General features: G+C 36.5%; 1 protein-coding gene across 3 annotated transcripts in view; it reads right to left on the bottom strand.

The window, feature by feature from the left end:
- Nucleotides 1-18,282, bottom strand: part of ZBBX (zinc finger B-box domain containing) — a 111,885-nt gene that overhangs the window by 18,392 nt on the left and 75,211 nt on the right. For all 3 annotated transcript variants that reach the window (XM_043996218.1, XM_043996219.1, XM_043996217.1), the window contains 3 exons: nt 11,915-12,074; nt 10,084-10,200; nt 436-693 (listed from right to left, as the gene is read on the bottom strand). In XM_043996218.1, coding sequence (XP_043852153.1) covers nt 436-693; nt 10,084-10,200; nt 11,915-12,074 — 535 coding nt within the window. The remainder of the gene's footprint in view (nt 1-435; nt 694-10,083; nt 10,201-11,914; nt 12,075-18,282) is intronic.

Below are 18,282 nucleotides of genomic sequence, written 5' to 3' on the forward strand. Positions count from 1 at the left end.
AGAATGTAATATAATATTTGTTTTAAAAAAATATAATAGTTACCTGCAAGAGTTTTGCAGATTGGCCCTCTTCCCTTTTTAGAATGATAAACTGTAGAGGATTATGGGAAGGGAAAGAATATTTTCTCATTTTTCCATCAAAGGAGTGGATTTCAGTGCAATTCTTTCACTATGCACTATGTGGACTATGCAGATTCAGTGATGGCACAGTTCAATTATCAGCTTTTGTGTCAATAGCACAAGAAGGGAAACTCTGTTACTACTTTTATATCTCCTACTACCACCAAGAGCTTAGAAGAATTCTTCAGAGAGAAGAACAAATTTGGCTGGTGGCTCAAAATGTAGAAAGGCCAAAGGAAGAATTTCCCCCCATCTTGGAGGAAGGTTGAAATCAGAATGAATGCACTTTATAATCTTAAAAAGAATTCAAATTACCTGAGAGATTTTTTAATGTATTTAATTCTCTTTCCAAATTCTCTAAGGTTTGATGATCAGCAGCATCTTCAAGGAATGGTTCATCTTGGTCAGTTACATCAAGGTATTCAATTTCTGAAATTTCTGAAGTAGCTCTGGATATTGGCCGAGAAGCTGCACTTCTTGGTCTTTGGTGCAGAGATGTATAGCTTCGAGAACCATTAAGAATCGTTTTACATATTGGTATGTTTGCTGATGATGGTCTCTTGGAAATGTACCCTAAAATGCAATGCGAAGAATTTGAGTGTTATTGCTATTATTATTATCAATAAACTTCAGAGGATGCAAATAAATAAATGTACAATGTGTCTAAGCAATCGACAACAATTAAATTTGGACAATAGAGTTCACCAGACAATCACCTCTTAATGACCAACTTGTGGCTTACTACAGTACATATTTCATGTGGATTCTTCCTATCATGAAGCAGACTTCTAGCCTATATATTTTTTCCTCGTTGTTAGATCGTATGAGTTCACAGAAATCAAACATTTTACTGTGTTATTTTTTAATATGAGTTAATTTTAAAAAATTCTCACACTTCTCCAGCAAAAAATACTGTCTTGGACAATTACTTGGGATCTTAAATGCTCAAGCAGAGGAATAAAAACTGTGACACCTGTTGCCAAACTACAATTCTTCCCCCCATATTTCTCATGCAACAACCACTTATCTACATTTGGAAAGGCTCATTGGCTGTTGGTCTCAGGGTGATTAATCTTCAGACCAAAGCTCATCTGTGATAGTCAGGCAGTGGGGAGATCTACCAGCATTGGTAGCAGTCACCCCCATTCATCTCAGCTGGTTGCCAGATTGTTGGGCTTAGATGAGATGGAAGTCAACAACTCCATTCCTTATGATAAAGAACTATCACTACACCTTACTATCTACCCTGCCACTGTGCCTGCAACTGCCCATCATTGTCATCTGATTATGTAACATGAAGTTCCCTGGACTTGATCATCTAGCCCACTGCTGAACTCTCACAATCTCTGGGCCTCTCCACTGGCCTCCACCTGAACTTTCCTCAATGTGCCATTTCTCCTAATTGGAGAGTGAGGTCCTTGAGAGCAGGGACTATCTGACTTTTTCTGTTTGTGTCCCTGTTGCTTAGCACAGTGCTTGGTACATGTTGTTGTTGCTGTCCAGTCATTTTCAGTCATGCCTGACTCTTTGTGACCCCATCTGGGGTTTTCTCAGCAAAGATACCAGAGTGGTTTGCCATTCCCTTCGCCAGCTCATTTGACAGATGAGGAAACTGAGGTAAACAGAGTTCAGTGACTTGCCCAGGGTCACAAAGCTGATAAAGGTCTGAACCCAGCTTTGAGTTCAGGCCCTCTTTACTGCAGCCCCAGCTCTCTATCCACTCTATCACCTAGCTGCTCCATATAGTCACTGCCCAAAGAAGAATGGACAAGGAGTAATCATATACACAATGAATGATTTGAATGACTTCCAAGGAGTCCTAATTCTGATGATGTTTCAGAACTTGGTTTTCAAAACAATGTTTATGAAGATGCAGTTGTATATATAAGGTATTTTGCAAAATTTAAATGTCAGCTATTATTTTCCTATTAGTAAATGAGACAAGTCTTTCTGGAGGTGGCATCAATATTTATACTAACAGAGAACACTTACTGAACCTAACTGGAAAGCAAATCCTTGTCATATTGAAATATTATTTGAATTGTCAGAGTTTGGTAAAGGTTAGAACTTCCTTGGTCATTTGTAAAGAACTTAGAACGTTCTTGAAATATACCTAAATTCTAGTTAATAAACAATTAAAAGGGAAAAATAGTAAAGAAAAATTCTCAACTGGGAATAGGTTATAGATCTTTCTTCTTTGTATGAACTCAGAAATATATTTCCAGAGAAATTTCACTTAATATTGTTATTTTTGATATGGAGTTTAATATAGAGTTAATTTGCAATGAAGAAAAAAACAAAGAAAAAAATTGGACATGGAATTATCATAATATTTCTGGAGTCATTAATTATTGGGTTAAAAAAAGAAGGAATCAGTCTGAATGGTTCATGATATCAAAAAAGGAAATATTACCATCTAGTGGCTAAGATTTGAAAAGCAGATGATCAACCAAAAGTGTACAAATGTCTCTGAAAAGACATGGAAAACTAGATCTGTGTTGGCTTTACCATTGTCGGCGGCTCATGTCAAAAAATCAAGGTTAGAAGTCAAATGGTATCTCCTCGTGCTTTAGTATGAATCACTGTGTCTAAAATAAGCACCCCTGAAGGTAAGACTTCCAAGCCAAGTTCTGCAGGCAAAGCATTTCAGAAACCAGGGTCACCTCCAAACCCGAATAAAGCACTAGAGGAAGACTTCAGTGAAATCTAATAGAATCAGGATAAGAAAGTATAAATAATAATAACAGGAAATCATACATAAGATCAGTGTTAATTTAAAAAATATATTTATCACTTAACACCGGAACTGAAGAAATTTGGCAACACACCAAAACAGCAAGAAATGAGTATATTAATAGCAAAGACCTGTTTTGGCCATGGATTACAAAAATGGGCAACTACTTTCACAGCAAGCTAGACTCCATTTACCAGTATTCATTATGGGTCAAGTACTGAGAATATTAACCCAAGAGAAAGACAAAAATATTAAACAATAAGTACAGACTTAAAAAGGAACAAAAAAGAGCTGTGGGACATGTATTAATGCTAATTCAGCCAAAACTATAATTAATCTTAATCTTAATTAATACTTAATCTGAGGTTAAGTATGTCAGTAACCTGGAAAAGTTTGTTACAGGGATTGAGGAAAATTTTCCTGTGTATTAATACAAAACACTATGAAGGAAATTTCCGGTTCAGATGTTGTATGACAACTAACAAGATCATGAGAAATAGAACTACAAGCTATGCTATACCCTGATTCTTGTGCATTATATCACTGAGCATAATCATTTTGCTAAATAATAGGAAAACCTCAATCTCAACTGAATGAATGGAATATACAATACTCTCTAACTGAAAACTCATCATGATGATAAAAATGTATTAATGCTACTAATATGGATGTTAAGTGTACTCGTTTCATATTTGCCAATTAAAGAGCATGAGGTTGCAGAACATACACTGGGCTTAGAGTCTAGACATCTGGGGTCAAGTGGGATAAAGTTTGGTGTAGCAGAGAGAGCACTAGACTTGGAGTCAGGAAGACCTGAGTACAAATCCTGCCTCAGACACTAGAGGCAAGTACAGATGATAGCAGGACAGAATTCAGATTTCTGGTACTATGTTATACAGGATCAATCCATTCACAGCTGTGTGACTCTGGACATGTCACAGCCTCTCAGTATTGAGGGGGTTTGGGAGTAGATGTCCTCTAGGAATCAAATGAGATAATATTTGTAAAGTGCTTCATGCAGCTTAGCATATGATAGATTTTTCATAAATATCTATGTTCTTCCTTTTCCTAAGGTCCCTCCCAACTCTAAATATATGATCCCATAATGTCTTAGCTAATATTCTTGTGATATAATAAGGGGATTTTCTTGAAAATATTTAATTAGCTTAACTAGTATGTAGAGTAGATTAAGAAAATGAGATATATAATGAAAAAATATTATTAGTTTGTGTGGTGTGGATAGTAGATGAAGAAAATAGAATACACAATGATTAAAATTCGTTTTCTAGAGTCAAATGACTCAAGAGGTACTTTTCTAAATGATTTAGGAGGGGGACAAAGATTTAAACTGGAAGCTGATGTAAGTCAGAATGCTTTGTTTCTTAATTTGAACCCATCATTTCATGTGAAATGGATACTCCTTGGTGGAGAGACTCCTTCTGCAGGTGCAGAACTTCAAAGCATTTCTGATTCAGTGTTAGAGATTTCCTTGAAAAAGGGGCAAGCCAAATAAATTCTTTTCTGGGTGCTTACAAATGTGAGACAACAATATATATTCAGAAGACTATGGAGAAAAAAATTAAAGTAAAGCAGTCAGGGAAGAGAGCAAAAGGCCCCAGTAGATCTGCCAGACAATTATCACTCAGAGATGGTAAATTCTGACATGGAATTTTATATTTAGTTTATATTAAATTATGTTTACATTTGACAAATACTCCACTTTATCAAGTCATCACTTTGATTCAGTTTATTAGATAGTACATGTATTCTGGAGTCTCATGATACAAAAATGCAATATATGGGAGGTTGGATTTATGACTAGATATACAAAATGTTCTTTTATAAAGAATAATTATATAATAGAGTTTTACCTCTAATGCAGTTATGAGTATGGATAGGTTCCAGTGTATTAATGATTGAGAAGTATGCTCTTGTAGGTCTATCTAACATTAATTTGGTTTGAACATGAACCGAAGGGTCTAAGGTTACCAACTGGAGAAATACAAAGTAGAGATCATTGCAACAGAACAATCTTTTTGATGGGCAGAGGCCCTCAAGTCAATCATGTCCCCCAATGTGTATGTGATGATTCATAAGAGGCTAGGAGTTGGTCAGCACAATATCAGCCACATATGCAGAAAACAACTCAGAGCTTCCAAGAGTAAGTCAGTGGAGGGGCAGCTAAGTGGCACAGTGGATAAGGCACCGGCCCTGGATTCAGAAGGACCCGAGTTCAAATCTGGCCTCAGACACTTGACACTTACTAGCTGTGTGACCCTGGGCAAGTCACTTAACCCCAATTGCCTCACCAAAAAAAAGAGTAAGTCAATGGCATCATCTTCAGAAATAAAAGACAACACAATGGCACACCAACATTGCAGCTACTTTCGTGTGAAGGGTTCTCAATGGTTACCATACAAAGACAGCTGTGCTTTTGAAGTTCTTGCGTCTATCTTATTTTTAATTTCTTCTTCTTCATCGTCAGGGTGCCTGCTATTCTTTATAACTAAAATCACTGTCCCTGTCTATGGTACTCCTCCCTTCTGATCTGCTGTTTCTGCTCTGCTTCAAGCTTAGACATGTAAAAGTCACAACTGTGAGGATCAAAGCTAAAGTAAGAATAAGGAAATATTGAGTGAGCGCCTCACTGGTTGCCCTCGAGACAGAGGTACAATCATAGTCAATCAGCGTTTATTAAGAGCTTACTATGATCTAGGTACTGTGCTAAGAGATGGGATTACAATGAAAGGAAAACAACTGCCAACAGCAGGAACAGAATTCCTGGTTTAAAGAAACTCAGACTCTAATGGGGGAGACAACATGCAAACCACTATGTACAAGTAAGCAAGTTAAACTGAGGCTGATCTCAGAGGGAAGGCTCTAAGATCAAAGAGACACAGCTAAGATTTCTTGCAGAAGGGAAGGAGGTGCCTGAGACTTGAAGGGAACTCAGAGAGAGAATTTTCCTGAACAAAAAGGAGGCAATGTCACTGGATTACCAAGTACTCTGCACGCTAGTGACACTGACCTCCATGCTGTTCTTCACAAGTACAGATAAAGTGAGGAAAAATAAGGTCCAAGGAAGTTAAGGCATTTCACAAGGAATTTAGTAGCAGAACTGGAACCACATCTCAGATTTCCTGTCTCCTATCAAACAAGTGCTCAACCTAACTCAGTAATAAAATTTGATTCCACAAATCTGTATTAATCACATGGTATATGCAAGGCATCATTGTATATGAAATGCAAAAAAAGAGAGACAAAACTCCTCAAGTAGTTTACACCTAATCCCAGAGAATTATAGTATGTAAAAAAATGAGTATAATAGAGAGTGGAATTTTGTATTAAAATAAAGGGGAAAAGGATGAAAATTTCAAGATGGAGACCATCACATTCAACTATAGGTAAGAGGAAATGTTCCACAGAGGAAATGGAGTCTGAGTTGGGTTTTAAAGAAAAAGACCCAATTGAAGAGGCAGAAATAGCAGAGTGTGTTCCAAGCCTGGAGAATGGTGTGTAAAGGCACTGACTTAGAGTGTAAGATAAATCTGGGTAAGAACTAGTTGTCACATTTTACTACAAAACAGACTGCATAAAGGAGAGAATGCAATGGTAAGATATGGATGCTGTTTGGGGAAGGCAAGGTATTTGGGGCAATGGAGCCTGTATTTTGCCCACAGCATTATCATTCAGTTATGTGTATTTGTTTTCAAGCAACGAGCAGAGTTGAACTTGTATATTGGGGATATTATCTTGTTTGAAGGAAAAATTGAAAAAAGGCAACAGTGGAGGCATAGAAACAAGTTACTACTGCCATTAAAGTAGTCCAGGAGAAAGGCAGTGATGAATTACCATTGCAGCTATGGGAGTAGATGAAATCACCAAAGGAGAGAAAGCTGAGAGAAAAATCGCTAGCTGAGGGCAGAAGTTTGATGGGTTGGGAAGAATACGAGCCAGTAAAGGAGACTGAGCAGGTCTCAGGAGAATGAAGAATCATCAATGTCCCCAAATTCAAAGGATGGTTGAGGACCCAGAAAGAGGATGTTGCCAAGAGAATATAATGTTTCAAAGTAGAAGAACATTGAAAAGAAGCCACTAGATTGGGCAAGTAAGAGGACAGTGACTGCTATTTCAGAAAGTATGAAGTCAAAATTCATACTTCTAAAAGCTAAGAATTGTGCAAGGCATAAAGAAGTGGAAGACTTTAAACTATTCTTTCTAGAAATTTAGCAGTGAAAGGAAAGAGAGATAGAGAATAATATTCTAAAGAAATAGCTTTCAGGATATGAAGACTTGAATGTGAGTGTAAATTGTAATTAGGTGGGATGGGGAGGTAAAGAGGAGAGAGAGTAAGAGAGAGATTAAAGGCCAGAGAGCAATTTCTTTATGGATCAAGAAACTGGCTTGAAAAGGCAAGAAGTCACTTTCATCCTCTGAAAGTAAAGCTAATATGGATAGCATAGGTGAGGACACAGACGTCCTAAGGTGGAGAGGACAGGAGATGAAGGCAGTCACAGGAATAATCTTAATTTTTTCAGTAAAGCAATCTGCTGACACACAATGTAATCAGCTGACAGGCCTGAGTAAAGAGTTGAGAAATTCTGTCTCATCAGCTACAAGGGGAAGTGATATGATAGATTTGGAAATTAATAAGAGGAATGCTTTGTACCAGTGAGACCCAACTGAGATTGAGAAAAAAGATTTATAATAAGTCTAGTCAGCACAGTTGCTTGGCATTCTCCATAAGAACTCTATTACGAAGGAGAAGGAGTCTTAATGTAGATGATATGAGAGGATGAGGAGGGAGGAAGGGGAAAAGAATAACCACGTTTACAGATTAACAAGAAAGAAAAGTCAAGCCAAGTGAGTATAGGAGTCAGTCCTTAAGTGTGAATGGCCTGCTGAAATGGTTACCATAAAGAAAAGGCTATGAAGAAATTTAATCCAAAAGTAACCAGATATTGGGATGAGCCATAACAGCAGATTCAAAAGGAATAAGGCAGTTGGAGAGGACAAACGTCAGAAGATAATGATCAGAAAGAGGAATTTCAGAGTTCAGAATTTTGGAGACTGAATTAAGATGCTGGCAGTGCCTAAGGTATGACTAACCTATAGGTGGCTGAGGTAGGATGGAGAGGGAGAACATGGGACTTAAAGAAATTAATCAACTAGAAAGCCATTGTGTTATAAGGGTTGTCAATGTGAATATACTGAAGTCACCAAGCATAATGTTAGGGTCTAGGATAAAAGAGAAGACTTAGAATCAAATACAGATCTCATTGAGGAAGAGAGAAAATGACCTATAGGACAATAAGAGGGAACTGAAAAGGATATGCAATGGTGCAAACTTCAAGAGGAGAGGGTGCTTCATTCTGGTAACAGTGTGGAGATTCATAAATACACTTAGGCTTGCTCTGGGAATGAGACTAAAAGAAGCAGTCAGCATCAAAGAGGTAGCCTAGAAAATGCTGGCCCACAATTACAGAGTTTCATCATATGGGATATATTTCAGTATGAGTATAGATTTATGAGTGTTTTTAAAAAATGAATGCAATAGTCTTTCATGGAAATTTTATTTTTTTACCTGAAAAGGATACCACATAAATAAAAGGAGAATTATCATAAAATGAAAGTACATAAAGGCATTACTCTGAATTAATTAAATCATTGACCAAATCAGAAATAACAAATTTCAATAAGGTTGATGCTAAAGTTAGTCAGTCTTTGCTTGCCATATGCCCTATTAAATACTAAAATATGTAACAATTTTAAAAGTGTGGCTTAAATTAGAACCAATCAATGGCTTATATGGGATCAGCATTGGGCTAAAGAAAGGTTATTGGAAATAATAGAGAACAAAAAGCAAATTAAATTAAATCTAATTATTAATATAAAAACAAAACAAAGTTATAATCAAAGTTTTTAACTATAAAAATAAATAATATAAAAATGATAAAACAAGTCTTATTTCAATGCAATATCAAAAAATAATCTAAATCCTGATTTAAGTAGTTATTGCAATGAGTAGATATTTACTAAGTGCTCACCCAATGACCTGTAATAAACACTTACAAAATTTAAGGAATAGTAAACATTCACAAGTTTAAAAAAGATTCAAAACTATTCTCTCATTATATTTTAGTTGTTGTGGGTCTATTTTTTTTTGTTTTATTTTGTTTCCAATACTGTAAATATAAGAATTTCCAACTAAGAAAAGTTCATATGGTCAGTGAACAGAAAAGATCAGGGCTACTGGAAAGATTGTTTACAAAAGGCATATTTAAGTAATATTTCCACACTTTATTCAGAGATAGCTAATTCTTGCTTTAATTTAAAAAACAAATATAAAACATCCTAACACAAAGCAATGAACAGTAAGAACAAAATTCTCACTTGATCCATCTATCCCTGCTATCTAGCATCCTATAACTAACTCTCTTCCTTTCCGTGGTCAAATTCCTTGAGAAAACTGTTCTCAATAAACTATAGTGGTTCCTTATTATGCACAGGATCAAACATAAAGTATTCAATTTGACTTTTAAAACCCTTTGTAACCTGACCCTTCCTCGCTTCCTGATCTTCTTATACATAACTCACTTCCTCACACTCTGCACGCTAGTGACACTGACCTCCATGCTGTTCTTCACAAATGATACTCCATCTCTTCATTGTGCATTTTCACTCATGCCTGGAATTCTCTCTGTCCTCCCCATATACCCTGGCTTCCCTAAGTTTCTTTCAATCTCAGATAAGATCCCATCTTCTACAAGAAGCCTTTCTTTATCCCCTTAGTGCTAGTGCCTTCCTTCTGAGAATCCAATTTGTTTGCCTATTGTCTTCCCCATTAGTATCTAAGGAATTTGAAGGCAGGGACTCTTTTGCCCTTTCTTTATATCTATGGAACTTAACACAGTACCTGACACATAGTTGGTATATAATAATAAATTTTGTTGGGGCAGCTGGGTGGCACAGTGGATAGAGCATCGGCCCTGGAGTCAGGAGTACCTGAGTTCAAATCCAGCCTCAGACACTTAACACTTACTAGTTCTTTGACCTTGGCAAGTCACTTAACCCCAATTGCCTCACTAATAAATAAATAAATAAAAATAAATTTTGTTGACTTGACTTGAATAATTCTAAAATAGGCAAAAGAAAAGTTTCCATATACAAATCATTCAACCCTATTTCAACACCAATAGATACCATTTATATCTTAGGAAAATCCTTACCCCTTTTAGGTTGTAGCACACCTGATACTTTTTTCTGGTTATTCCAAACAACATCCTGAACTATTGAATCATCAGCATGTTCACTTAAACTACTCTCATATATCCACTGTTGATTTCCTGAAACCAAAAAGGACAAAAAAAGAATTCTAACATTAAACATAGAAAAAAGTCCATTCTTTTGATATTTACTCTGAGTTGTACTTTAAATGCAATATGTACCATTGACTTAGCTGTAATTTTTTGGGGGGGGTGGGGGGCAGGGCAATGAGGGTTAATTGACTTGCCCAGGGTCGAAGAGCTAGTGTCAAGTGTCTGAGGCCAGATTAGAACTGTAACAATTGGAATGACGCCACCTGCTGGAGACTTACTGTAGAAAAGCTCTGCCATGAAGTGAAGGTCTTTGAGGGCAAGACCATGTGTCTTTTCTTTGGCATCAGGAAGTGACATTGGCTTGTGGGAGGAAGAAGGGGTAGCCTGGCGCTCTGACTCTGGCTCTTTCCTGTGGACGCTGGTGGAGAGCGGAGCTAGAAATGCGCTCTCCCTTTAATAGATAGATGAAAATGTAGGCCTTTCTCTCTCTCTTTACCAAATTCTTATTCTTAATAAATGCTTAAAAGCCTAGCTCTTGCTAAAGCTTATAATTTATTGGCAACTACTCATTAGATATTTTAGACAGTTTAGCTAGAATTTTAGCCTTAACAGAACTCAGGTCCTCCTGTATCCAGGGCCAGTGCTTTATCTACTGCACCACCTAGCTGCCCCTTGTAAACAAATTTTAATAGCTGAAATTATTATTTGCTTAAACATAAAATGACACAAGTATATACTAATAAGAAAAATTAAAATAATATTTTACACAGTAGGTGCTCCTTAAATATTTGCTGAATTAAAATGGAGAATAAAAAGGTGATTGTTAAAAAGTCATTTAATATTTTAGAAATTATTGGTGATAAGCATTTCAAAGATAGGTATATATGTGTGTGTATATATATATATATATATATCAAGGTAGTTGTATAGATAGTATAATAGTAGTGTAATAGATAAAAGGGTAGTATAATAGATAACAGATGAAGACATATATCCATATTCTTAGTACATGGAAAATTCAATATGCAAACTGCATATGGATGTATCTGAATCAAAACTTTTACATTGTAGCTTATAACGGCACATCTTAAATCATGGCAGAGAGGTAGGGGGCAGGCAGGACAGAATAGTTTATACATTGCTGTATAAGGTCAGAGTATCTTGATTTAATTGTTTTTCTTTGTCACAAGGGAGGACTCAATCTGGGGGAGAGGAGGGAAATGGCTATCATGTAAAGACAAAAGCCGGCAACATGTTTTATGTCATTCTGTGTTGTTTTTAAAGAGAACCTGTAAAAGTTTCTCAAGTTTCAGAGATTCTTAAACTCATTTTTGGAGGTCACCTGAGGAAAGTGGAGTCTTTGGTTCATTAATCAAATTAATTAATATAAAACTTTTCTCTTTTTAAGACCCGTGAAATAATACTGCATGAAAATACTCTGAGATTCCAATGTTTCTGTTAATTTACAAATAAAATAGGCCCTGAGTTAAAATGTTCCTTTTACTTTTCTCACAGAAAAATTACCCATATTCAATGAACATATGAATCATCCCATAGTTCTTTGCATAAAAATATTTTTAAATTTTGACAGGCAAATAGAAAAGAATGACTTTATTCATTGCCCAATGCTACCATAGTCTCTTTAATAGGGAAACTGTGTTAAGGGTGGGGGGAGGGATAACAAATGATATAAAACTTATAATATTCAAATGCAAACTGATTTGACATACTCCAACCTTACCTGTGAGTGTAATCCTGCTATTGGAAGGGCTGATCCCTGATCTCATTGCCAGGTTTAATCCGAACCTTTCCTTAAAAGGGTTTTTACCAAAGACAAAGAATTTCTCAAGTCCTTGATATTGTTCAGTGATGGGTTTGCTTCTGAGAGCAATTTTTTGTAACTGGAAAACAAAACATTTAACTAAACTAAATTGGACTCTTATCAACATGAAGAGATAGATGTGAATCAGAAATCATAAAAAAGGCATAATCCATTAATAACAATTATTTGGGAATAACCATGAGATAACCCAACCTTATCTGTATGGGGATATGAAGAGTTCAGAGAAAAGAATATCCAATTATTTTCTTTTTTTTCCTCTTATGTCTTTTTTCCCTAACCAATTACCCAGGAATTGTGGGAAATTACCTACAGGTTATATACGCCTACTCAGAAAAGTATTTTGTAGATTTTCTAAGATTACTAGTAAGGACAGAGCTTCTCCTGCAGCTATTGTTCTGCTTAGTTTCAACTCCCTGGAAAAAGATGCCCTTCCCAATGTTGAGTTTATCACTTCTAATTTCATCACCATGCCTCTCACTCAAGGCTCTGATTGGAGAGCTGGAGGGTGGAGTATCAAACTCCTCCCAATGCCTTCCTTTATAGAGAGCAGAAGCTAGACCCAGCTCTTTCCATTCTGCATATGCCATGCCTGCTTTCAACTCCATGGAACAAGATAACCCTTCCCCTCCCCAGGGACTCTCTGGTCTCTTCTCCTCCCCTTTCCTGCCTCATTTTGTATGTTGTCTCCCCCTGATCATTAGATAGTAAGCACCTTAATGGAGGGGATCCCCATCCATTGAGGAATGACTGGACAAATTGTGGTATGTGATTGTGATGGAATAATATTGTGCTATAAGAAATTATAAGCAAGATGCTCTCAGAAAAACCTGGAAAAGCTTAAGGTGCAAAGTGAAATGCATTGTGTACAAAGTAACAGCAATCTTGTAAGATGATCAGCTGTGAATAACTTAGCTATTCTCAGCAATACAATGATCCAAGAGAGTTCTGAAGAACTTAATGATGAAAAATGGTATCCATCCCAGGAGAAAGAACTGATGGTGTCTGAATACAGATTGAAGCAGACTTTTTAAACATTATTTTCTTGAGGGGTTTTTTGTCTATGTTTTCTTTCACAACATGATTAATATGGAAATGTTTTTTGCATGAATACACATGTATAGCCTATACAGAATTGCTTACCTTTTCAATGGAGGTGGGGAGGAAGGAAAGGAGAGAATTTGGAATTCAAAGTTTTAAAAACAAATGGTAAGGGGGTGGCTAGGTGGCACAATGGATAAAGCACCAGACCTGGATTCAGGAGTACCTGAGTTCAAATCCGGCCTCAGACACTTGACACTTACTAGCTGTGTGAGCCTGGGCAAGTCATTTAACCCCCATTGCCCCGCAAAAAAAAAAAAAAAGGTAAAATTGGTTTTGCATGTAACTGGGGGGAAGATAAAATACTAAACATAGATTATAAACTCCTTGAAAGCTGAGACTTTCTTTTTAGTAACTGTATCAGCAGGCCTTAGTATAGTGCTTGGTACATAGCAGGCACTTAACATGTTCATTGGACTGAATTGGATTGGATTATTACCACATATACATGAGATAAAAGTGAAAGGAATGTGAGGCATGAAGCAAATGTTCTTGGATATTAGGATTAATTCCTTTATGCTATAATTAAGGATCTAGTATATGTAAAGCACTGTTCACACAGTGTATGAGAATACAGTGACAGCTAACCCACTTCCAGAGGCAGTTACGTGGCACAGTGGATAGAGCACTGGCACTGAAGTTGGGAGGACCAGAGTTTAAATTTGATCTCAGACACTTACTAGCTGTGTGATTCTGGGCAAATCACTTAAGCCCAATTGCCTTAAACATCCAGGGCCATCTCTAGTCATCCTGATGTATATCTTGTGACTGGACCCAGATGGTTCTGGAGGAGAGAGTGAGTCTGGTGACTTTGCACAGCCCTTTCTCACTTAGATCCAATTTACTGCAAGTCATAAGACCACCCTGATATCACAACAACAACCCATTTTCAAGAAGAAGAGAAGAGAGGACAGGTGGGCAATTAACTATGATGCAAAGATCCAGGTTTTATGCTCTGAGAAATTTGAGGGAGAAGACTGGGGAGGGTCTAAGAAGGCTTCCTGGAGAAGATGGTTCCTGAGGTTGGCCTTGAGGGCAGAGAGGGACTTTAGCAGCCATTCTAAACATGGTGCTAAGCCTCATCAAAAGCACAGATACAAGAGACTAAAATGGTAGATAAAAGAATGGGGGCTTTGGTCTTTAACAAACACTTGAAAATAATCTTTAGGGGGAAGCTAGGTGGCACAGTGGATAAATTACTGGCCTTGGATTCAGGAGGACCTGAGTTCAAATGTGATCTGACCTCAGACACTTGACACTTACTAGCTGTGTGACCCTAGGCAAGTCACTTAACCCTCATTACCTCACTAAAAAAAAGAATCTTTAGAGGAAAATTAACAAAAAGATAAAGTAATCTCTAATTTTAAAAGTCAATGTTCAAATTTAAAAATGTATGATCATCCAGAGGCTGAAAAAATTCAATTTTAGCCACATTCGCTACCTGTAGTTTTAATCACATTCACTACCTGTAGTTTGAAAGGAAAGTTTTAATTGCGTTTTGATTACACTCTTAGACAAACATTTCTCACTACATTTTTCTCCCCATTGGCCTCAGGATTATTTATTTATTAACTGGTGACTAAATTCCACTGGCAGATGGCAATGCAAAAGCTAAACAAAACCCACTATGGCAGCACTTTGTCAACCTAATTAGGTCTTATGTAAATTTACTGCTTGTGCCAACCACTGAAGGCTTCAGTTTAAGCATGTCCAATGTTCATAGCTCACTCAGAGTCCAAATGGAAAAAATCACTGGTTCTGTACAAAGGTTCATTTTCAAAAATGGTTGCCTCTTAAAATATCACTCTTATTTCTAGAAAAATGTAAAATAAAGATACACATTAACAAAAGATGTTTGAGGCTTTTCATAGATGCAGTCTTGCTCTTACCTAAAAATAATTTATTCCAAACAAGTTTAGAACTTCAGAAATCAAAGTTTCAAATAACCTTAAGAGTCCATAAAAATGATGTCAGGATTTAGTGAATTTAATTAGTAGTTACTTAATAATTACAGCTTTAATGGTCTATATCCTATAATATATGTAATCAGAAATTCAGAGGGACTTGAGAGGTCATTAACCATGATACCAATGATTCTTCCCTTCCTTCCTCTTCTTTCCTTTCAAGTCCAATCATTCATCTGTGCACTATGAGTGCAAAAGTAATACAAAAGCAAAATTAATAAAATACCATTCTGAAGGATGTTCAGTAGGGCCTTTGTCCATACTAGACTTTTATTGTAGATGAAGCTCATGAAACTTAGAAATATTTTAGTCTCCAAATACCTTTGTCTCCATCAAATATAAAGCCATGATTAAGAGACTTGCTGAAATCCCAAAGTCAAAGATGAATTGGAAGGACTTTATTAAAGCAATTAACACCTGCAGAAGAATTCATGTGAGGCATACAAAATTCAACTCTAGCCCTTTATTTTAGCTCACTGTGAATCTTTATGTTTCAAGTATGATCCTTAAAAATAATATATTGTTGGGTTTCATAGTGAATAAGCATTTATCTTTAACTTTTTCTAATACTGTATACCGATACCACCTCTCCTTCAAAATAGTAGCTTTCAAATCTTCTGTGATATTTATAGTACCTTTGTACTTGACCGTTTTTTTTCTTTAAGCTGCCTACTATATTTCTATTCGACCTTGAACTTCTGGATTCTGGTTATGCCATTTGATGGAACCTTTTACTTTGGAGTTTCTTTTAGCATATAGTTGATGGATTATTTCCATTTTTACTTTGACCTCTTGTTTTAATAGATGAAAGGAAATTTTCATTTATAATATTTTGAAATATTATATGAAAGGGTTTTTTAATGTTTTCAGATAATCAGATCAGACTCCAATGATCACTTGTGGGCCTGTATTTCAGGCCATTTCTCTGTTTTGTTTTCTTTTTATAAAGATACTTGAAATTTTAATATTTTGTTTTTGTTCTAATATTCCATCTTGTATCATGGAATCATTTATTTCTGTTTGGACCATTCTAATTTTCAGAAAATCCATTTTTCAGGAAAGGTTTGCCACCTTTTACTTAAAGCTTTTAATTCTCCTGTTTCCTTCTTGGCAGGACTATCTTCTCATTTATACTCTCTGGCTTCATGTTCTAGGTACTTTATTGTTCAAGACATTTTCTTCTCTTAGACTCTGCTTCTAGCTATGGACTTATTTTCTTTTGGTTTTCCACTTAAATAATTCTTGGTTGGCCCATAATATTTTTTCATATTGTTTAGCACCTTCCTTTATTGATTAACATCAAGTGAGGCAGAAAATAGAGAGATATACACTCATCAATGGTGTTTGCCATCACTGTAATAGAGAATATCCTATCTGTAGTCTACATGGTAGAACAATTCCTTACAGATACTGTGTTCCTCCAGATCTTCCTAGATGGGAATGGCATTGTAATGACTTTATCAAGATATGAAAGGACTTTCTCAATGAGACCCACCATTACTTAGCCTAATAATCCACATATGACAAACTAAAAGGATGCAAAAAAGCTTTGACATTTAGGTGGACGCCAACACATTCTAGCTAGCTAGCTAGCTAATCTATCTATGACAGGCATTAAAGATGGAGTTGATCTGGTCGAGAGTTGAAAAGAAGAAAACAGGCTGGATTTCATTTGGAAAATCATGCAAAACTTTTTATTTATTCCAAGCTACAATTTACTTTTTGTCATATCAATGTTCTTCCAGTGATGCTATGTAGTTGCCAATCTTAGAATAATCTAGAGTGCATCAAAATTGCCCAGAAAGCAATAGAGAGATAGTCATGATGAACTAAGTAAGCTGTAGCACATTTCAAATGGTGAATTAAGTGTGAGAAGTGGTTTAAAGGATTGCTATTCAGGAAATTATCAGAAAGGAGGATGGCTTGTCATTTAGTGGAAATGACCAAAAACATATGGGCAGTCCAAATACTATATCATTACCTGTGAAAAGTAAAAAGACTTAGAGCAGAACAACTAACTCATGGATGGAGTGTTCTTTGGAGGGTCTGTGGAAGAACATGAATAAGAATATCACCCAGGATGAAAAGGAAAAAGAAGAGGAATAGGTATATATGGTTTATAATCTGCCCTATGGAAGGAGATATTTACATCAATGCAGCCATTGACCCAATGATGGATAGAAGCCAATTTAGCTTTAGTCAATAATTTAGAACCCTCAGCAAGAGTAGAAAGAGTGCTGAGTGTGGAGTTAGAAGACCTGGATTAAAATCTTTCCTCCACTACTGACTCTGTGGATGATTTTAGGCAAGTCTTATTACTTCTCTTCTTCTCTCTCAGGCTTAGCCTCCCAACCCTTAAAATGATTGGGGTTGACCTGTTCCCTTTGAGGTTCCCCTTCCTGCTCAGAATCTAATTCTAATTCTGTTCTGTGATAGTATAATCCTGTCGTGGAGTCTCCCTGGCTTAAGGACACATAGGACATGGATGGCCAATGCTGGAGGGAGTTGGTGATGGAGGCTAGAAGCCCATTATAATCAGGCTTCAGGCTATTCATGCACAATGCTCCTTCTCATGTATTAGACACTCCCACCCCTACACCTTGTACAGGCTTTCTTTCCCCTGTGTCTAAAATATTCTTATTCCTCGTGTCGATCTCTTGGAACCTTTAGTTTCTTTGAGGTTCAGATCAAGTACATTTTTCCAGAGGCCTTTCCTGATAACCCTCAGTTGGTAGTGCCCCTCGTATTATTTGCAGTTCCTTTTGGATAGATACTACCCTGATTTGTTTGTGTTCAGTATAACCCTCACTGTACAGTATGAGTTCCTTGAGAGTACGACCTGGAGTGTTCTTGTCCTTGTACTCCTAATGCCTAGCACAGTACCTAGCACATGACAGGTTCTCAATGAATGCTTTTTCAATTAAAGTATGGATATTTATCAGGCAGCATCAAATGAGCAGAACTGGGAAAAGAAAAATGGTGAAAATAGTAAATGTCATATTACTAATGTATTGTTTACTGATACTTCACCTACTTATCTCTACAGCTACATTGAAAATTAACTAAAATAGAGCACCGGCCCTGGAGTCAGGAGTACCTGAGTTCAAATCCGGCCTCAGACACTTAACACACACTTACAAGCTGTGTGACCCTGGGCAAGTCACTTAACCCCAATTGCCTCACTAAAAAAAAAAAAAAAGTTAA

Source organism: Dromiciops gliroides, chromosome 3 (genome assembly GCF_019393635.1).
Source record: "Dromiciops gliroides isolate mDroGli1 chromosome 3, mDroGli1.pri, whole genome shotgun sequence".
NCBI classification, from domain to species: Eukaryota; Metazoa; Chordata; class Mammalia; order Microbiotheria; family Microbiotheriidae; genus Dromiciops; species Dromiciops gliroides.